The sequence below is a fragment of the Mesoplodon densirostris genome, chromosome 4, assembly GCF_025265405.1.
Source record: "Mesoplodon densirostris isolate mMesDen1 chromosome 4, mMesDen1 primary haplotype, whole genome shotgun sequence".
In the NCBI taxonomy this organism is placed as follows: domain Eukaryota; kingdom Metazoa; phylum Chordata; class Mammalia; order Artiodactyla; family Ziphiidae; genus Mesoplodon; species Mesoplodon densirostris.
The window spans coordinates 87,252,232-87,274,352 of NC_082664.1; the positions used below are offsets into that span (position 1 = coordinate 87,252,232).

The 22,121-nt window shown below is 46.7% G+C and overlaps 1 protein-coding gene across 1 annotated transcript in view; it reads right to left on the reverse strand.

Annotated features, from left to right (window-relative positions):
- EHD4 (EH domain containing 4) overlaps positions 1–22,121 on the reverse strand; it is a 92,319-nt gene that overhangs the window by 38,975 nt on the left and 31,223 nt on the right. The window contains exons 2-3 of the mRNA XM_060096669.1: positions 20,410–20,586; positions 10,526–10,623 (exon numbers count right to left, since the gene is read on the reverse strand). Coding sequence (XP_059952652.1) covers positions 10,526–10,623; positions 20,410–20,586 — 275 coding nt within the window. The remainder of the gene's footprint in view (positions 1–10,525; positions 10,624–20,409; positions 20,587–22,121) is intronic.

Here is a 22,121-nt window from a genome sequence, read left to right on the forward strand (position 1 = left end):
GTTGCAACCTCCTTCCATTGTCTCGAGGAGAATAACAGTAGTTAGGGCAGCCAGGTTATCTTTCCTTTGACTGTGCACCAGATAAGTACCGTGACAAGATGTCACATCAACTCACTTTATCCTCACCTCATCCTGTACGGCCCTGACCTTGCGGGTTGATGAACTCACACATTTATCTGGAGTCTCTGATCAAGAAGAGCTGCATCATAAGGTCAGACATACAGATCAATGAAATAGAATTGAGAATCCAGAAATAAACCTCCACATTTATAGCCAACTGATTTTCAATAAGGGTGCCAAGACAATTCAGTGGGGAAAGTACTGTCTTTTCAACAAATGGTGCCGGGACAACCAGATACACACATGCGAAAGAATGAAGGTAGGCCCTAAAGTCACACCATATACAAAAATTAACTTAAAATGGATCAATGACCTAAATGTAAGTGCTGAAACTATAAACCTCTTAGAAAAATATAGGAGTGAATTTTCATGAGCTTGGGTTAGGACAAAAGCACAACTGGCAAAAATTTAAACAGATAAATTAGACTTCATTAAAATTAAAAACTTTTAATGCTTCAGGCTAGACCATAAAGAAAGTGAAAAGACAACACAGAAAATAAGACAAAATATTTGCAAGTCATATATTTGACTAGTACATAGGACATGTAAAGAATGTTAAAACTCGGGCTTCCTGGGTGGCGCAGCGGTTAAGAATCCGCCTGCCAACGCAGGGTACATGGGTTCGAGCCCTGGTCCGGGAAGATCCCACATGCCGCGGAGCAACTAAGCCCGTGTGCTATAACTGAGCCTGCGCTCTAGAGCCCGTGAGCCACAACTACTGAGCCTGCATGCCACAACTACTGAAGCCCACATGCCTAGAGCCCGTGCTCCGCAATAAGAGAAGCCACTGCAATGAGAAGCCCACACACCACAATGAGAAGCCCACACACTGCAATGAAGAGTAGCCCCTGCTCGCCACAACTAGAGAAAGCCCGCACACAGCAACAAAGACCCAATGTAGCCAAAAATTAAAAATAAATTAATTTAAAAAATAAAGAATGTTAAAACTCAACAATTAAAAGACAAATAATCCAATTAAAAATGGGCAAAGCCTCTATATATACATTTCTTCAAAGAAAATATAGAAGTAGCCACAACGCACATGAAAAGATGCTCAACATCATTAACCATTAGGGAAATGTAAATTGAAACCATGGTGAAATATCCCTTCATACCTATGAGGATGGCTCTAAGCAAAATGACAGTGTTGATGAGAATGTGGAGAAACTGGAACCCTCGTACACTACTGGTGTATGAAAATATAAAACGATGAAGTCACTTTGGAAAACAGTCTGGCAGTTTCTCAAAACATTAAATACTGAGTTACCATATGATTCAGCAATTCCGCTCCTAGATTTATACCCAAGAGAATCAAGAACATACGTTTTCTCACTCTCTTTTTTTTTGCCTGCGCCCTGCGCCATGTGGGATCTTAGTTCCCCGACCAGGAATCAAACCCACCCATGCCCCCTGCAGTAGAAATGCAGAGTCTTAACCACTGGACCGCCAGGGAAGCCCCAAGAATGCACATTTTCACAAAAACTCATACATGAATGATCATAGCAGCATTATTCAAAATAGCCAAAAAAGTGCAAACAACCCAAATGTTCACCAACTTATGAATGAATAAAACATGGTACAGCTGTACAATGGAATTTTTATTCAACCATAAAAAGGAATGAAGCACTGTTTGACTCAGATGAACCTTGAAAACATTATGCTAAGTGAAAGGAGCCAGACACAAGAGCCACATGCTGTATGATTCCATTTATATGAAATGTCCAGAGTAGGTAAATCCAGAGACAGAAGGTAGATTAGTGGTTGCCAGGGTCTGGGGGGAGGAGAATGGGTAGCGATTGCTAATGAGGACAATGTTTCTTTTTGGGGTGATGAAAATTTTCTAAAATTCATTGTGGTGATGGTTGTGCAACTCTGTAAATATACAAAAACAAACAAACAAACAAACAAAACCCACTGAATTGTTCAGAGAGAGAGAGAGAAAATGCAGATTTTTTTAAAAAGGGGAAGAAGAGTTCCTTCCCTTAGCAGCTTTGCTGACAGCCTACTTCCCATACCCCACTTCTTGTTCAGAACTCCTGTAGTGCACAGGGTCAGAGTGGCTTGTTTGCAGGTCCATCCACCCCAGCCAAGTGTGTGCACCAGGGCCAGGGGCTGTGCCTCATTCCTTTTGAATCCAGGACAGTGCTTGGCACCCAGCAGGCAATCAATATAAATGTGTGTTGAATGAGCAGTCTCTAGCACGCCCCTACTATTACCCATTGCTTTTTATACCATCACTTCTAAGATAAAGGAGTGCCAAAAAGATCACATACACAATATCTGTCCATTATTTTAAAATTCTTTTTCCACCAAATATTTTTTAAACTGGATGATCAGTTGGTGTTGTCTCTTTTCCATTTCCAGAGAGACATGTGATTTCAAAATTTAAAAGCTAATTATCAATAAAATGACCGAGGTACAGGGAAAAAAGGTAAAAACGCTTAGCCAAACACAGCATATTCAGTCCCTGACCAAAAAACTCCACATTTCAAATAACTTGACAAAAATTTCCCCTACTCTGAGACAGAAGACTTTAAGAGGCAAGAAACCAGTACCAACCAATATTAAATTCAGCCTTTGAAAACTCTGGCCTATACCACCACCACCACATTGAGATGGTGAGAGTAATAATAACAGCTAACATTTATTGAGCACTTACTGTGTGCTAGACTGGGTATTATTTTCTGCTTCCTAGGTATTAACTCAGTTACAACAGCATTATGTGGTAGGTACTATTATTACCCTCATTTCCCACAGAGATTCACAACTTTCCCAAGGCTGCATGGCTGGTAGATGGCTGAGCTAAACTGGAACCCAGGAAGTCCAATTCTCCTGCCCGCGTGTTTCCCGCTGTACGACATAGGACAGCCCACAGGGACTTCAGTCCCTTGACTGGACCTAGGAAAGCAACATGTTTGACTCTGGGTTTACAGACTGAATAGTGTAGGTTCTAAAAAAAAGGGCCTCAGAAAAAAACATGAATATACAGGAATTGAAATCCATGGGTGAATATCTGATACTTGAAAGTCTATTCTTTTATATATCTTTTATATATCTTTGGTCAGCCAAAACCTGAAAAACCTTGACCTGCCCACCTCTGCAAGGCCGCGGCCTTTTGAACTTTCAGCCACAGGCCTCTGCCACCTTCCGAGACTGTGGTCCTCCCACCTCACCCCTTCTCATTGAGCTCAATGCCTTATCTATTTCCTTCCTGGCACTCATCACTATTTACAATGATTTTATTCATTTGTTTACCTGCTTTTCTTGCCTGACTCTCCCATCAGAATGTAAATTCCATAAGGGCAGTGACCATGTCCATCTTTTTTGCCTAGTGTTTGTTGAATGAATAATAATTCTCTATGTAGGTGACAGCTTTCTTTCAGAACAATTTGGTGCATCAGTGACTGGCTGGATGACCACACTAGGCTGTAGCAACTCCAAGGCAGGGGCGGTACCTTGTTCATCTTTCTGCTCCCAATTCCTAGCTTAGTACCTGGCACACAGGAGCTCATTGCACCTCGACTGAACTTGTTCATTAATGAACTGCTGTCAACATGGAGAGCAGTCTCTATTGGAGTACCTCAAGGCTCCACCTTGGGTCCTGTCCGCTCAACTTCTGGATCCAAGGGCGAAGGTAGAAGGGCGTGCTGATGAAGCCTGGGGATGCCTTAAAGCTGGGAGGAGCGGCAGTGGACAGGGAGAGGAGCTAAGAGTGCCTGAACAGTCGTAAACCCAAAACCCCAGAAACAAGACAAAAAATTAAGAAACCCTGTACCAGGGTGGGAGGAGGGAGAATTAGATGAAGGTAGTCAAAAGGTAAAAAATTCCAGTTATAAGATAAATCACTACTAGTGATATAATGTACAACATGATAGAGATAATTAACACTGCTGTATGTTATAAATGAAAGTTGAGTTCTCATCACAAGGAAAAGAATTTTTTCTATTTCTTTAATGTTGTATCTGTGTAAGATGATGGATGTTCATTAAGCCTATTATGTAACCATTTCGTGATGTATGTAAGTCAAATCCTTATGTGGTACCCCTTAAGCTTAAACAGTGCCATATGTCAGTTCTATCTCAATAAAACCGAAAAAAAAAAAAAAAACCACCCTGTACCAACCACAGGATGGGAAGGCAGGGACAGGAGTAGCACCTGTAATGAGGGTCCCATGTCCAGTGAGCTCAGGTGACCGCAGTCTGAGATGCTGGGATGGTCCTGAGCCGTGTCTGTGTTGGGTGGTAGTGAACAGAATGAAGGAGGGGATAGTGCTGCCTCGACTCCCCCTTTATTTAATGATTATTTCTACTCTTATTTATAATACTACCCAAGGAAGGCCTGAACTTCTTCTCCTGGGGTACTCAGCAGGCATGGCAGGCCCCCCTCAGAAACTCTCTGTGAAGTCCAGCCTTGGGCTGTGTGGTCCACCTGGAGGACAGGAAGCATCTGCCGTAACAGCCTGGCCCTGGGAGCCGCCGGCCTCTTCAGCCTCCAGCTCTCAGCTCTCCAGGTGCTTCTCAGAAGAGCCTCTGCTGCTGTGGGACCTGGCTAATATCTCGCTCCAAGCCTTCTCACTCTTCTAGGGAAGAAGACTCATTCCTCCACGTACGTGTGTGTTTTCCGCTCTAGTCCTCCCTGTTCCGAAAGCACAAGAGGGGAAGTCACTCTTATCGGGACCTTTCTAAATGTTCTCTCTCCTGTCTTGTGCAGCCTTCAAAACCCAGTCTTTTGTCTTTCAAGCTCAAAAAATGTGTCAGGTAAGTGTGTTTGGACTTCCCTGATTACAGTTTTCGTCATCGCTATTTTTTTAGCATCTTTAAGGATTACCAGTTGGATTTCCATTCCCTGTTCTGTCAATTCTTTTGTGATGTTATGTTTGGGCACCTCCACTGTGTTGGCATATCCTTGAAATGACCTGCTCACGTGTACCTGTCAGTATTCAGATGTCTTTTTTATTCTTGAGTGCTTTCCTTAATGCTGCCAAAATCAGGAGGACATAAGGATGTCTATATGTAAATGTTAAGACATTAATGAATGATTTTGAAGCTAATGTTATGGCCTGTTACGTTATTTGAAGCACAGTTAGATCTTTTCTGTTTTATTCATTATCATCATTGATTGCTTTTACTAGCAGGACATTTTCTGCCCTTTTATTTTTCACTGTCTTCTCAGTTCTATTCACAGATTTATAATGAGAAAGGCTTATAGAGAGAAGGGCTTAAACATCAGAAGAAGGTGCCCTTAGACTTTCATTTGACAAGCTGCTGGTCCTAGGTCCTAGGTCCGACCTGCTGGTAGACCTGTTGGAAAATTCAGATCAAGAGTTTTTTTCTTCTAGAGTTATTTAAATTTTTAAAAGGGAAAAATTGTACTATTTTTGTTATCAAAGTCAAGTCTGTTGAAGGTTACACAAAACCTCATGCTCTCAGGAAACCACAGGAATAATTACTTGCTGCTAAAATAGCACCTTCCAAATGCTTATGTGCTAAGTAGATGGACAAGTATACCAGCTGCCACATGAGAATTTTTCAGTCTTCTCCTTGCCAGACAGGGATGTTATAATTGCAGCCAGAACCCAGAGGTTTGTACCACGCAGTTGGGAACACACCTGTGTTCATGCCAAGTCCAGAAATAAATCCTAGATGTTGTTTAGGTTCAGCATGACATAAACAGTATTTTAGGAAGCAAACAGTTCAGGAGCTGGAATAATAAGAGATTGGGAATGAAAATAAGGATGTGTGGATAAATGTGCTCTTTTCTTATCACATAGAGTCAAAAATCTGGACGCCATCATCAGGGCAAATGATGTTCTCAAGACTGAACCTGGTCAGATTTCACCCACCCACTTCAAGAAAATAACTTAGAAAATCTTAAGAACTCAAAACATTTCTTTATTGGCTACAAGAAAAGAATCAAGAAAAGTTTGTAGGAATTTTAGGTAGCTCTTACTTCAGTAGAATAAAGTTATTAAAAATATATCAGAATATTTTAACTCCTGCTTGATGGGAATTCTCTATGTCAGGCAAGAAAACTACAAGTTAGTATCTAAGCTCACCCTTCTGTTCCTAAAGATTTTCTGTTAACTATAATTAAACCAAGGAACGTCAGAAGGGTAATGGGTTTCCATATGGAGTAGTATACTAAAAATTGCTTCAAAATCAATTACTCTAGGGGGTTTTACTTATAGAACTCCCAAAGAGGAGATTCAGACAATATTTACTCCCCTCCAATGCTGACTATGCATTCTTGTTTCACTCTGGAGCACAGAGCAGGGACCTGACTTCTAGGGTCCATGTTAAGGACCTGCTGATGAGAAGGCTGTGCTAAGACACATTCTAATGGGTAAAGGTCACTTCTAACATAAGAGTGGGTTTGCCATGTTTTGCCTCAAACTGAACATCCCAAAATACGAATCATCATGTAGAAATGTCAACTGTTTCTTCTGGTCACCTATGACTTTGGCCAAGAGAAGAGCAATGTCCTCCATGTAATCACACTTGCCCCCTCTACTCAGCACAGAGTAAAAAGGAAGCAGGCTTAGGACGTCACGAGAGAGAAGAATGAACAAGGAAGAAGGGAGCCACAGGTAAGGGGAGGCACGTGACTGAACCCGGGTTCAGGACTCCTTCCTGGAGATATACCCTCACTAGGCCATCTGGTTCCCAGAGCTTGGGGTACCTGGGCAGTTCCCTGGGGTGCCCAAGGGCTGCCAGTGATGACGAGGCCAGCTCCCCAGCTTAGGTCCCTCCTTCCCTGTTCGACCACCAGCAAAGTAGCACGACGCTCCACTGCCCCACCTGCCATCTGCCTCATCCCATGCGGACGGGGAGAACTCTGAGTGTGATGCAGTCAGCAGGTCTTCTTGGGGGTGCTCTGCAGTCACCCCATGCTCATCACCTCCTCCTGCAGCTGCACTGTCTGCCCAGCGTGTGCTCAGCCAGGGCTGTACAACCCTGCAGGCTAGAGGGTGGACTAGGTCCACACAGCAGGGTCAGCCTGCAGCCACTGCCTGAAGCACACAACCCCTCAGCTTGTTCTCCAAAAGCAGCAGCTCGTTAACAGCTTTTACTCTGTCCACTCCCCGGATGTCAAGCCTGGTTGCCCATCTGCCCAGCAGCTGGGGAAAGAATTCTTACAATCGCTGTTAGGCTCCGCTTTCCCAGAGGAGTGAGGGCGAGGGGTTCCCTAGTCAGGGCTGGGCTCCTGTCTGTGCAGGACTGTGTGCAGGTTTAACTTAGCAAGTCCTAAATGAAGAGCACACTGTAGACGCACAGCAAGGGCTCAACACCTGGTGGCTATTCTCATACTGCTATTGTGAATACACACGTCAAGGAGACGCTACATGTGTAAGAGGGACCTGCTTGATGAGACTCTGCCTGCTGAGGGTTAATCCATCAACTGCACTAGGGGACGAGACGAGGGGCAGCAGCTGCCCCCTTCCTCTTGCACAGACGAAACACCCGTCAGGGAGGCAAAGCCCCACCAATACGGTCAATGGCGGATGTTTCAAATGTTCTGTGGGGTCACAGTTTGTCTCCGTGCCTCATCCAGTGTTGACACAGATGACTGGCGAAGGTGGTGCTGTGATTTAGGAGCTGGAGGGATGGAAGCAGACAGGAGCGTGTGTGAGAAGTCAGCGCTGTTTGCAATAGTTTAAGCTGAAGCAGCTTTAAAACAGTACACATCCTTCGGGGTTAATATTCTTTGGGGTTGAAACTGTCAGCTAAGTGACTCCAACCAGCCATGGTGCCCGAACACGGTATGGCACCTAAGCCTGGGGACCCTGGCCACATTGCCCGGTGCTGCCATTGTTTGCCGCTCTGGGTCCTTTCCCATCAGCTGCTGTCTGTCAGGGCGGCAGGGACCAGCTGACTGGTTGGAACCATATGTGCTATTTCTGGGCATAGGATGTGAAGAAGGACATGCCACAGTAAGTCAGGATATGAGTCAGTTATTATAAAGTGTTAAAAAGAACTGTCTTCAAAGCATCCTGAGAGCATTACACCACGCTAACTACTCTGAAGGAGCTATAGGTTGAAAGACACTTAGAATCACTAAGCCCAGGAGAAACCCTGAAGAACATGGATGATTAGCATTGGCCAAAGGCCTGCCAATGAAAAGGAATGGATAAGGCTGAAGCTAAAATCCAGAGGTCCTAAAATTTAGAGGCAAAAAGAAAATTTCCAGGACCACATATACCTCCGGCATACTTCCGTCAGACACGCAGAAGCAGCGGAAACACAGGCAGCTTGAAAAAGCTGTGGGACGTGGGTTTGCTTTATTTTCCTTTTCAAACAAAACATTGTATTTTCAGAGCAATGTTTAATGGGGCCAAATTAATGGTCCTAAATTGGTTTTTAAAAAAATCTATTGAGGGCCTCCCTGGTGGCGCAAGTGGTTGAGAGTCCGCCTGCCGATGCAGGGGATACGGGTTCGTGCCCCGGTCTGGGAGGATCCCATATGCCGCGGAGCGGCTGGGCCCGTGAGCCATGGCCGCTGGGCCTGCGCATCCGGAGCCTGTGCTCCGCAACGGGAGAGGCCACAACAGTGAGAGGCCCACATACCGCAAAAAGAAAAAAAAAAAAAAAAAAAAAAAAAAAAAAAAAAAAAAAAATCTATTGGCACCGAGGTGTAAAGATACAAAAAAGATGTCTCTCTGGAGTGCTGTCTGCAAGAGGGAAAATTATTAACCACACAACATTCACAAATCAGTTTAAATAAATGACGTTATGTCCCTTTGATAGAACCTAAGCAGCTGTCAAAAGGAGTAAAGTAATTTAAATATACTGGCATAGAATGATCCGCGATAGCTGTTATGGCAAAAAATCAAGTTGTAGCAAATGTGCATGGCAATCACATTTCTGTTAAAAAAGGTATGTTTGTATATGCCGAAGAAAAAGTCACTAAGGAGCTGGAGAAAACCATTAACAAGTGTTATTTGTGGCTTTTTCTACAAGTGCAATGTTCTTGGAGGCCTCAGGGAGGCCTAATGGCTCACTAAGTCCCTGAACGAATGGGTGAAGGCACAGCAAGGCAGTCGGAGGCCGCAAAATCAGCATTTCTCAAACGGCATGAGAAGAGAAGGCTTATAGACATGGGGAGCCCTTTCTTTAACCCTGTCACGGGACCCCTGCTTTCTAGCTCCCAGGTGTGTCCCAGGGCCTGTGTAACGTTCTTTGGCTGCAGGAGTGGGGCAGTTCGCTGGCTGGCCGTAATCCCACTGCTCCTGTTCAGGGGCTGTAAAGAGGTACCAGTGAGAAGTGACAGCAGCAACGCACCCTCTCCAGCCTCTCCCTCCCAGCAAAGCCTCCAGGAACTGTCCTGTTTCAAGGGCCAGGGTGAGGGAACTTGACCTGCCTCTGGGACCACAGGAATCCATCCTAGTGCCCTCGCTGTCAGGCATTTCCTCTCTGTAAGTAAACAGTCCTCTGGTCTGCTCCCAACAGCCCCTTCACCGGGACGGTGGGGGAGACTGCAGGCCCGTCTATTTGACCACAGAGCACGGATCCGGAAACAGTACCGCCTCAGCCTTGTGTTGGGAAGGCTGAAGAAGCCCAGACATCACTGTTCTTCACAAGCGTTTTCTATTCTCCACAAATCTCCTCTGAACGCCTTATTGTCTCTCCTTTCCCACCCCAGAGCTTCCCTTAGGTAATTCCTATTCATCCTCCAGATTCCGGCTCCAATGTCTCTTCCTCTGGATAGCCTTTCCCAACACGCCAAGGCCAGATATCCTCCTTACACTCTGATAGACAGTCCCCATCGCAGAGTGAGTATCCCAGCTCTTGTTCTCTATTTATTTCTGTGATAACGAAACTAATGTCCATCTTCCTCATTAGAACACAAGCTCCCCCAGGGCAGAAACCGCACCTGTTCTTTCTGTAACCCCGGGGCGCGGTACAGCGTCTGGCACCAAGCAGATAGCAATAAAGACTCACTCAATAGAAGGCTGCTGCAGAGGTGACTGGGGTGGAATACACGGCACTGGGGGAGGGAGGAAGAGCAGCTGGGAGGGCTCTCTCCTTTGCTGTCACTAGCTGGCCTTCTTTATTTTTTGTCATGTGTCCAAGCGAGTGGTCAGCAAGCGGTCCCCTCTTAAAGTCTGAAGATTTATGTGAGGTGGGTACTAGTATTACATGACAGTGTTTAAAGGAATTAAGGGGTTATGGCTAAGGCTCCAGAAAGTTTCTCAGTTGAAAGAGCAGAACCTTTGACCATATGACTTCCTGGTTATTTCCTGGGACCTCTTCAGCTCTGGACCCTGGGGCTGCCCAGGGATGCTGGGGTTGCCCTGGAAGATGGATAGAATACGACAGGGGCGGAAATCCTCTGCCAACATCAGAGAAAGACTCAGCCAGCCCCGGGTGAGGAGTGGGGGGCACGGAAGGGCAGGGTGGGCACTGACCTCGGCTGATGCGCTGCTTCTCCCCAGACAGGATGCCGGGGCTGTCGATGATGCTGATGCTCTTCAGGACCTGATTGGGCAGCTGGGAGCACATGAACCTGGAAGAAAGGGATCAAAGGTGGGATCAGAACCGCACGTTGCAGAGTGCTCTAACCTCGGAGCTCCTTGGCCTCTCCTGGCTACTGACATCTTCTGAAAAGCGGGGGCTTGGGGGAGATTGATGGCACCTCCACTGGAGACTAGATGCTGGTCCACAGGGCAGCCTGGCACTGGCTGCTCCCTACCACCAGATCCCTTACTGTTAATTTTATTTTAGCTAACGTTTATTGAACACAGGTATTTTACAAACATCATCTCATTTGTTCCTCATATTAATCTCATGAGGAAGACATTAGCATCTACCTCCGGGAGGTTATGTAACTTGCTCAGGGTCACTCAGAGCTAAGCTTTAAACCCAGGTCGGTGTGACTCCAAAGGCCACCAGCCCCACCCGCCCCTCCTCTAACCTGCTCCTTAGACAAACGTCCCAGGCTTTTCCTCCCCGGGAATCCCATGCTTCCTTCAGGGTCACTGCCCCACTGGGCTGGAGGATCCCAAGCTCTGTCCAGCCCCTGCTCACTCCCTAATGTGCCAGCGGAGGTACTAGGGCCTGTTTTCACTGCCCGATGCCCCAGGGACATGCTATGGCTCCAGGCTCAGGGTGGGGCAAGCACCTGTGGGCAACACCCCAAATCCTCCAGGTGCTTTGGTGCCCTAAGAGTGGACGCAGGGGCAGGGGTGGTCAGGGCCCTGGCCGAGCATCTCCCAGCCTCCTCCCTTGTCCATCACCTTCCCGCTACTACCTCCTCCTTCTCATCCCCATCCCTCTGCTGTGGTTCCAGTCGGCTGCCCTGGTGTTGGCCTTGGAAGCAGAGTGAAGTGGCAGGAAAATTGCGGCCTGTGTGTCAGCAGACCTGGGTTCAGGTTCAGCTCATCCTTTGCCAATAACTTGCCTGGGACCCTGGGCAAGGGCTTCCCCATTCCGGGCCTCAGTTTTCTCATGTGTCAATGGAGACACTTGGACCAGGGGCTGGCGAGGTTCTTTTAGCTTTAACACGGTGTAACTCTACAGGACCAGAGGGAAGTGCTTCGTTACTTCCACCCCAGGCAACCTGGGGGGATCTCTGTTAGGCACTGTGTATGTTTTAAGGCAGAAACTAGAGTGTCTCTCCTTCTCCTATATTGTAAATGGCTAACTTTGGTATCTGTGTGGGCAGAAGGCTTGAAAATCCTTGGGGAAAGCTCAGTTCTTCCATTCAGTGGAAAAGGTGGGATGACTCAGAAAGTAAATATGCTGGGAATGCAGGAGAGGGAGGCCTGCCCGGCCCTCACAGCGCACACATGGACAGCACAGCCCCCACGCAGGCGTGGGCAGCCCTGAGAGAGACGTGCAATTACTGACATTGCAAATGAACTTTCACTGAAGGTGCTTGGGACAAGTTTCTCAGATATTGTTTCCCACATCTTCAAGTCATCCCAGGAAGATGTAGGAATGATAACTATGATCATTTTGCAGCTGGAAAAGTTGAAGCACAGAGCAGTTACGACATGCGAGGCCATACCACTAATCCGTGGCTGGCTGGGGACTGCAGCCTGATATTTCTGATGTCAGGTGAGTAGAACTCAACCCGTAAAGTTAAAAACCTCATAACATTAAAAATAAGGGGTCAAGTTAATTTATGAGAAGCCCCTCATTTCTGATTTTCTCCTGCCCCTCCACCTTTATAAACCCTACTGCCCAATACTCAGACAGCAGATCTGTGAGAATAAAGTGCACCGGGATCACTACACATTCTCTGTAAGTTCACAGAGCAAAAAACGCCATAGTCAAGTCTCTAGAACTGGGGTAGGAACAGAGTTCTAAGCACATCTGTGGTGGACTGCATTTCTTGTGGTAATTCCGTCTCTTATCATAGTCCCATCCTTTTTATCAGATGGCTCAAGACATCTGGCAATGCTGAGAAGACTGCACATACGTGAAACTTTTTCACATAAAGTATTCCTGTGAGAGGCAGACCTTTTTCCGGAACCACAAGCTCACACTTGATACCAATTTTTCCAAAACACAAAACCCCTGGATTCTAATGTGAAGTTAACAGAGGGACTCAAAATTTAGAAACCATCCACTCCCTCCGTACAAAGAGACAAGGTTTCAACGATTCCCATGCCTCCTGACGTGACAGCAGAGACAAAATGTGTAAAAGCCACAAAACAAGATGGTCTGATGTGGTGACATCACCATGCAACATACAGGGAGCAGGTCCAGGGCCAGGAGGGATGACTGCAGACGGAAGGGGGGAGGGGAAGGGGGAGGGGGAAGAAAAGAAGAGGGAGGGGAAGGAGGAGGGGGAGGGGGAGGGAGGGGAGGGGAGGGGGAGGAGGGGAGGGGGAGGGGAGGGGGAGGGGGAAGAGGAGGGGAGGGGAGGAGGGGAGGAGGGAGAGGGGGAGGAGGGGGAGGAGGGGGGAGGAGGAGGGGGCTCTCCAGGGGCACCCTGAGAGAGGGTGACAGGGGTTGTGTGTGCAGAGCTGGACTTTGCCCAGCCTGCCCAGCATGTGTGTGGGGGAGGTGGGGAGGTGGGCAAAGGAGCACAGGGCACAGTCAGCTTTCAGACCCCTGTGTGGGGGCATGGCCCACACTCTAGGGGTTAGAACCACACATGGTTTTCTTAAATGGTTGTACTATAATCAGAAAAAACCCTAATGCAATGCTGTTAGAGCAATCTTGTCTTCCTTTGATGTTCCATGAAAGGAAGGTAAAAAGTGGGTTATTTATTGGATATAACACAGTCAGCCTTGGGTCAGGCCTTTCCCACTGATCTGTCTGATGCAATGTTTCCAAGCACAGATTTGCTGTCCCAAGATGGATTTTCTACTTCTTTCAGAGGGACTAACAAGCACGAAGTGTACCCGTGCCTTGCCTTCTACATTTCACGTGAAATACGCACACGTGCCAGTTAAGCCCAGGAGCCTCACGTAAGCTTTATGAAATATGTCCCTCACCCAGGGCTGGCTTGATATACTTTATTTTTGATAAAAGGAGAGGAGGAGGGGATCGAACCCTACATTGGACCCAAGCTCCCCGTCACCCCACAACCAAGGAAGGCTTAGGGGTAGCAGAGAGGGGGTGAGAAAAGGAATGGTCTGGACTATAAGGTCTCAGGCCGGTGGCTAGAAGTCCTGTGGCACAGTAAGACAAGGAGGTAAGGGGATTTCAGTTCCTAAAATCACCTCCAAACACTAACATTCCAATTCAATGATCAACATTTTAAAAGGGCCAGGCAGTAGCTTAACAGTGATGTGATTTCCAGTGCAGTGATACCCAGCAGTTGCAGCAATAATCAAATGGCACAAGCATCCACTGACCACTTACTGTGTGCCAGGCACTGTCCTAAGCACTTTCCATTAACACACTCAATCATGGCCACAGCCTTCAGCAGTGGGGCTGTGTGCCTCCATTCTACAAAGGATCAGACTGGGGTGGAGGGGAGCAAATCTGGCCACCCCGAAAATGTGTCTCATTGGCATGAGGATTAATTTAGGCTGATTATTTTTAAGGCTCAGAAAGACTCAGGAAGAATCTTTGACCTCCCCTCTCACTGCCTAAGGAATGTAGACAGAAGACCTGTTCCAGGAAGGGAGCTGTCACCAGAGATAAACAGTATGAACTAGCTGCTTATATGGGGGGAACCTCCCAAAGCCCATTTGTTAAAACTCCTCGCTGTGTCCCATTGTCTCTGCATGGCCCAGCGAACATTTGTTTACCAAACATTATTTTCCAGTTCCACGTCAATTGCCTTCTTCCCCTTACAGGTTCCAAACCACTACCCCCAACATCCTCTTTTGTCTTTAACTGAAGATGGTATTTAAGGTGAGGGCTTCAGCCATCTGGGGGAGTTAGTTACTCGGTTTTCCTGGGTCTCTCCCATGTATACACGTAATTAAATTTTTGTTTGATTTTCTCCTGGTCATCTGTCTCATGTCATCTTAACTCTTGGACCAGCCAGAAGAACCTAGAAGGGTAGAGGAAAATCTCTTCCTCCCCAACAAGGGCACAGAAGGGTCACATGCCATAACTTGCCAAGTCACATAGCTGGTAGGTGATGGAGCTGGGATGCAAACCTGGCAGTTCTGACCCCAGTCCGGCTCTTAACTGTTAGGCTGCTACTGCCATTTCATGCATTTGAATCACCGCTGTTTATCTTTATCAACAGAAGGCAACATCCTAAAATAAAGGAGTGACATGCCATAGCCCTGGAATTCCCCACCAAAGAGGCCCCTTTGTGTGACCTGCTCTCAATCCATTGGTGGAGGGCGGAGCTGTGACAGGGAAGCAGAAGATCTGGTTCTGGCCGTCTTCCTTCTCACTCACCTCTTGGCCTTGGTCAGGTCTCTGAGCAATTCTACCAGCCTGAGGACTCCCAGGTTGTCTTTAGGTTCAAATAAACCTAAGCTTACAATGGAAGAGAGTATGGAGCTGTTTTTGCCCCAGTTCACTTTACTGATAAGAGTAAGATCAGAGAGATTACACGACTTCCTAAATTGGCAGAGTGAATAGCACCCAATATGCAAAAAGACTTTGACAACTAACCTGTAATAACCAATTATTATTACATGGTCCTACCACAAAGACCTGATCTAAACTTCTACTGCCCAAGAGGAATTTAATTTCACATCCAGACTACAAAAAGCCCACGGTTACCCCTTAGACTGAGTCCTATGGAACTACCACTTCTACAAGCAAAAGGATGGTTGAATATTGGCAATTCCATGCAGTTCGACCTAAACACAGACTTTTCTAAATCAAACCTCCCTCTCCCAACCACCACAGGGGAAAAAGCTGGTTTTCTGGGATGACAGGACCAGGGCTGTGCAGGCAGCTGCCAACAAAGAACAATGGCTTGATGATCCAGGAGCCACCACAAATCCTGAGGTTAAAGATTAACGGGAAGGGCTTCAGGGAGTTTATCATGGATAAGCACACCACAAAACCCCAAACAAAACACCCTCCACCCCTAACCAGCTAATCTCTCATGTTTAAAAAAAAAAAAAAAGTTTTGCTAGTGAATCAAGAGTGATTCTTGGCAAGAGCCTATTTTCCTTAATTTCTGCGGCTAAATTATCTGGTGGAGCCAGCATGTGTGTGGACCGATGCTGTTTACTTGCATTAAATCAGTTCTTTAAAAAATCCCAATGGTACTAAGTGACTATGTAATATTCACAGTCTAAAAAAAGTCTATTGAATGAAGCCTCATTCAGTTACAAACATAGAGGTAACGATGAGTCCAAAAATACATATATGTATTCTATTATTGCTAAAGCATTATGCAAATTTAAGACAGTGGCGTTTTTTTGTGTTGTTTTTTTTATTGGTTTGTTTTTATCACACCATCACCACCATCAGGCCTGGCTAAAATGACAGGAGCATTGGAAGTACTGTTTAGATTCCTTCCGCTCAAAAGGAAGTTTCAAAATTTCAAGCCCTAGGGCCAGCAATTAAAGTTATTTTTCAAAGAGAAACAGAGAAGTAAATGAGATTAATAATTTCTTCTGTGGAAGTCTACAATTTAATCTTAAATTGTAGATCCTAAACTGAAAATGATGTCTGTAGCTATCTGGATTAAAAAAAAAAAAGATTACCATTTTCAGAAAAGTAGATTGAGGGAAAAATTTAACATGCGATCCAAATGCAGGCTGCAGGGGGAAGTGTCAGAGGCCAACTCCTGACATTTCTTGAACTGACCAAAACACGCTGCTGTCCCCCAGGGCTTGTGCCCTCAGTGTGCTGCTGGGTTGTCCCTCCCCTCTGTGAGGTGGAACTGCCTTTTGACAACAGACTTTGGAACCTCACATTCCCATGGAGCAACTCCGAGACAGGTTGCCTGTGGAATTCCTCTAGAAAGTAGAGCAGCACGGTGGAGTCTCAGAATGTCACATGAAGGTATTTTCCATAGAACTCTTTGTTCCAGACTCAACTCCTTTTCTTTTTCTATTGTTCAGGTATGGAATTTCTATCATTCAAAGCTGTCTTTTTGGGAATTTGTCTTCATTCCTCAGAAGTGCACTGTAAACCTCCCGTTATCTTCTTAGAAACCAGCCTTAGAGACTGAGGCTTAAGCTCCACTGGTTTGTTTAATGCTTCGAGGCTGGTACCAACTTGCGAAGTACTAAGCTCTTTTAAAGACTCCCCAGCGGGGGGCAGATGCCCAAGCCCACACCCTGTAACGGGAGGGCCAGAATGATGAGCCCTATCCTGTACGGGTAGGGGGGACAGACAGGTGGTTGCTCAGTAGGGTGGGGGGTGGAAGTTCTCCACAGCGGACAACCAGTTCTCCTCCCTACTAAGTATTGTATTTTGACCTAATTCCCAGAAAGTATGCTATGTAGAAAGAAGTTTGCCTGCCTTTAGAGCTAAGTCTGCTGCTGTTCCCACAGGGATGCTATAATTACATACACACATTTGAGCACCCCATGCTAACTGACCCTCTTCCTTGTGTTAGTGCTGGGTGAAACGGCAGCACTGTCGTGTAGATACAACTTAAGCAGGCTGTTTACTTTTAAGTACGCTATCAGTTTCCAGGTGGTACATCCCTGACATGTGAGCTTCAGGTATACACGGCCACCAGGTGGCTAGAAGGATAGGAACTCTTCTTTGGTGCTTTGTGAGGTGCAGGGCAATAGGTAAAAGGGAAGAGGGAACCTGAATTCTAGCCCTGTCTCTGCATCTTCTTGGGCAAGTCATTTTACTTCTTTGCTCTCAGTTTTCTCATCTGTAAAATGGCCCTAGTATCATCTGTCTTATTAGCCCTGAAAAGAGGGTGTATGTGAAATTATTAATCTATAATTTAGGACATAATCATTATCATCTTCATCATCATTGTTGGCGGGCTAGATTGAGGACAGCCTTAAATGATAGAGGGCAGTAGGCAGTGATTCTCAGTCCAAACGTCCTCCCATTGGGCAGCTCAGTACAGCAGTCACTAGCAGGACTCTAGACAGATGGCCTGGGTTCCAATCCCAGCACTGCCATTTATCAGCCGAGTGGCCCTGTGGAAGTTAAATGAACCTCTCTCTGCATCAATTCCTCCTCTCTACATTGGGGATAATAGTAGCACCTATGTCACAGGGTTTTTGTGAGAATTTAGAGCTAATTTACAAGTAAAGTTTAGACACATAGTAAATGCCATATAAATATTTGCTATTACTTTTCTATGTATTCTGAATTCAATTAACATGATTATATAAAGCATGGGTTATTTTCAGCAAGTTTTCAATTCTGAGATAAAGAACCTTGCCATTCAAAATCTTTCCTGAGGGACTTCCCTGGCAGTCCAGTGGATAAGACTTTGCCTTCCAATGCAGGGGGCATGGGTTCAATCACTGGTCTGGGAGTTAAGATCCTACAAGCCTCGTGACCGAAAAACCGAAACATAAAACAGAAGCAGTATTGTAACAAATTCAATAAAGACTTTAAAAATGGTCCACATCAAAAAAAAAAACCCCAAAAAACAAAAACCAAAGTCTTTCCTGAATGCTTCTTTTCCACCCTCATCTGCTGTATGCTTGGGATTTGAGAAAAAATAAATTTGTTAGGGAAGTAAATCATCTGCCAAAATAAAAGAAGCCGATAGCCACTCTCTCTAGTTTTTCCCTTGTGAATACAGACTTTATAACATGGGAATTCGAAAAAGGTGGCAGCTTATTTCTTTTTTAAGCCTTTGTCAGGCAAAAAGAAAATAAGACTAAGGACAGTGGTAATGAATTCGAGGGACTCCAGGCAGCCTTTCATGGAGAAGGATCCTGTGCCCTGCACTTTCCAGGGCCTCCGGAACCTTCCAGGGTCAGTCTTGGGACAGGAAGCCTGGCTGTTGCCTGCCCCAGGACCACGGCTCCTGGGAGGCCCTGCTGGGGGGAGCTTCTTGCTCCACTTCCCCTCAGCTGTGGTCCACTTGTCCTGAGAGACCCTCTGGTGTTCTCCCTCCTGGGCTCAACCCTTATTTCTCCTACAAGGAGGCACGCTGGTGCCAACCAAGGCTGCTCCAGAGTTGAGGAGGGCACTTCTGCTAGAGGAGAGACTCTGGAGGTGGAAAAATTCATCTGGACAGTATTATGCCAATCACCGCCAGCAACAAGATGGAATTTCTCTGCAACTCCACCTACATCATCTGTACATTTCTATTTATCCCGCGGCCAAGTTCCCTTGGTGCTCCTTGGATGCCTTCTTTGATCTGCTCTGGGAGCATAAACAAGCTCTTAGAGGAGAGTACAGATCCCTAGAGAGGTGGCTGTGGAGGTCGCCTGGGCCACTCTTGGCAAGAGCCATTGCACAGCACGTGGGCACATCATTCATTCCACAGTCCTTGTGAATGGCGCACCCTGGAGTTGTGTGATCAGGCACCTCAGCCTCTGGGAGGACAGCAGTCAGCGGGGAGGATCTGTTCCTTTTTTTTTTTTTTAATCTAAAAAGGAGAAGTGCAGTTCAAGTCTCTTATCTGTCAGCTCTAGTTCCATGCCTCCCTAAAGGGGTTTGGAGGACCCCTCCCTGGCTCTGCACTCCCATAGCCTACTCCCTGCAACCAACCAGTTTGAGGTGGTAGACTCCTACAAGAGGGGAAGGGAGGGGTGAGGGGAACACAAGAAAGAAGAAAGAGAAAAGCATTTAAAAAAATAGGCTAGGGGCTTCCCTGGTGGTGCAGTGGTTAAGAGTCCGCCGGCACATGCGGGGGACACAGGTTCGAGCCCTGGTCTGGGAAGATCCCACATGCCGCAGAGCAACTAAGCCTATGTGCCACAACTACTGAGCCTGCGCTCTAGAGCCTGCGAGCCACAACTACTGAGGCTGCGTGCCACAACTACTGAAGCCCACGCACCTAGAGCCTGTGCTCCGCAACAAGAGAAGCCACCACAATGAGAAGCCCACGCACTGCAACGAAGAGTAGCCCCCGTTCGCCACAACTAGAGAAAGCCCACGCGCAGCAACGAAGACCCAATGTAGCCAAAAATAAACAAATAAATTCATTAGTTAATTAGAAAAAAATAGGCTAGGAGTGTCAAAGAAGAAGAGGGAAGGGAAGGTAAGAGCAGGTGGTGCCTGAAAGTGCATAGCTGCATCCAGGACAACCTGCTAGCTTGTCCTCTGTCCTGTACCCCACTGTGTCATTGGGCGCTCTGGTGAAAGGTAGTACAAATAAAACACATCTCCAATCAAGACAGAACCTCAGCTATCCTACAACTTCACATCTGTGAAATAATGACTATGCAACAAAATTAACGTTTTGTGTATTCTGACTCTATCTCCCCTGCCTTGCTCTAATGAATGAGGAAGCAGCTCAAAGCATGGGACTGAGAAGCAAAAGGGACAGCCAGGGAGGTGGGGTGACCAGTCCTGGAAAAACCAAGACTAAGTCTGGGTGTGAGGAGAACTTCAGTGGTCCTCTGGGCTCAGCTCTCTGTGCAGGAGGCCCCAGCACACGATGACTGAGATGCGGTCATCCAGCTACCATGTAACATTGCCAGCCACAGGGAGCTCACTACCTCACAAGGCAACTTGACCTATTTCTGTGAGGCTCAAATTATTAGAAATTTGTTCTTTATATTGTGTGGCCTTATAATGTCCAATCCTGGGTCTTAGCTTTGCCCTCTGAAGTCACCCAGAGTAAGTATAAATGATCACTTCCTAAGAGAATTTTTCTAGTATTTGAATATGATAGTGAATTTTCTCATAACTTCTCTCTTTCAGAACACACATGCTCTGTTCTTCTGGTTTTGGACCTTTACGTGTAATGGGCAAGAATTCCAAGAACAGGTTTAAACAACCTGACCAAAGATGGCAGTTTGCTGGTCCTTACCGATTGAGGAAAGCATTTCCAAAGCGACTGAGCTTTCGAAATGGCTTTTTGGGGTCCACGACTAAAGCGTTCCCTGGGGTGCTGCCCTCAGTCTCCCCATACATCACGGCGATGAAGGAGTCGGTGGTGGGCTCTGGACCAATCCTCATGCCTGGGAAATCTTGCTCCAGTAAGTATCTGGGAGAGGGGAAAAGAAAAGAAAAGAAACTTAGCATGTGGTCACAAAGCAAGAGGCCAGAAAGCTTCCTGGGGCTACCAATTTGTAACATAATCATTTGAAAACCTAGAATATAACCCCCAAGAAAAAGAGAATGATTGGCATTGTACTCTTTTGCTAATAATGAATTTTCAAAGCTTAGAATCTACAGACCTATTTTTCCCCCAGTGTAAGGAGCCTAGTGAAAGAGGCAGACATCTTGCAGACCTGCTGGGCCTTCTCAAAGTGGACCTTAGCTTAGCTCAGCACAGCCATTCCCGGTCACGGTTCCATTGGTACAATAGATACTACCCCAGAGAAGAGTACTCAGCCAGCTCCTATGCATCCTGGAAGACCCTGCTCAGGCCCACCTCCTTTAGGGAAGCATCCCCGTCCCTCTAGCATATTGGGGACACCTGCTCTGTGGGCCCCAGGCACCCTGCGCCTGTAGCCATCGTGGTGTTCACCGTGGGTGCTGCACTCCTCTGTTTGTGGGCCTTGAAGGCAGACCCATATCTATGGCCAGATGTATATTCCCAGGACCCAGCACTATGCCTGCCCACAAAGGGCACCCAATGTAGTGAATGAAATGATGAACCATCTCCTTCCTGATCACTGGCAGTCAGTGTGGCCCCAAAAGCCTCCCTTGAGCATTTTACAGCTCCCTTGGGATCCTGGAAGTCGTGGCCATGGAAGATGATTGCCAAAGAATTAAGCAGCAACGGAGACTGCTAAGGGGAGGGCTTGGATTAGATATCACCAGGGCCATCCCTAGCTTTCTGTGCAAATTGGAAAAAGATGCCCCTTCCTCTAGGCAGACCCAGCCCTGTGCCAGGGCTCACAGCTTAGTGAGCAGGACTCTTGCTGGATTTTTACCCCCATGTGTCCCGTTGCCCAGGTGCCCTCATGCAGTTTAACCTGCATACAGTGGCCCTAGCAGATGTCACTGAGGATGTTCATCCAGGGGGCTGAAGAGACCAAATGATGTGCTACAGAGCATAGGACTGGCTCAGTGGCATGGCTGGCGTGGGGCAAGGGAGCCAGAGGTAAGCTATGGGGAAAGTCTGTTCCCTGTGGGAAATGGCTGTGTCCTAACATAGCTCCCCCCTACCTCCACCAGCACATCATTCAGCTGAAGCCACTCAGAGCCCCTCCCTTCCTCCCCACCAAGATTTCCTTTCCAGGATGTAGGGACACACTTAGGTATATGTATGCCTATATGGATAGAATGGGATGGGGGATGCAAAGACAACTCCCTCCTTCCTTTGCGACCAAGGGGAACATAAGGAGGGAGTATTTTGGAATACTTTTCACTGATCATCAAGCAACAGGTGGAAACGCAACACCTTCAGAGGACACTTGGCAGGGACAGTGAATGGCAACTGGGGGTGGCGGCGGTGGAAGAGAATGCCTGTTTGAGGTGACAGAGCCTTGTCCCAGCCCTGCCAGGGAGATGATCCTTCACCCTGGAAGGAGGCTCAGGGCAGAAACATGCACAACTTTCTACAACTCCCCA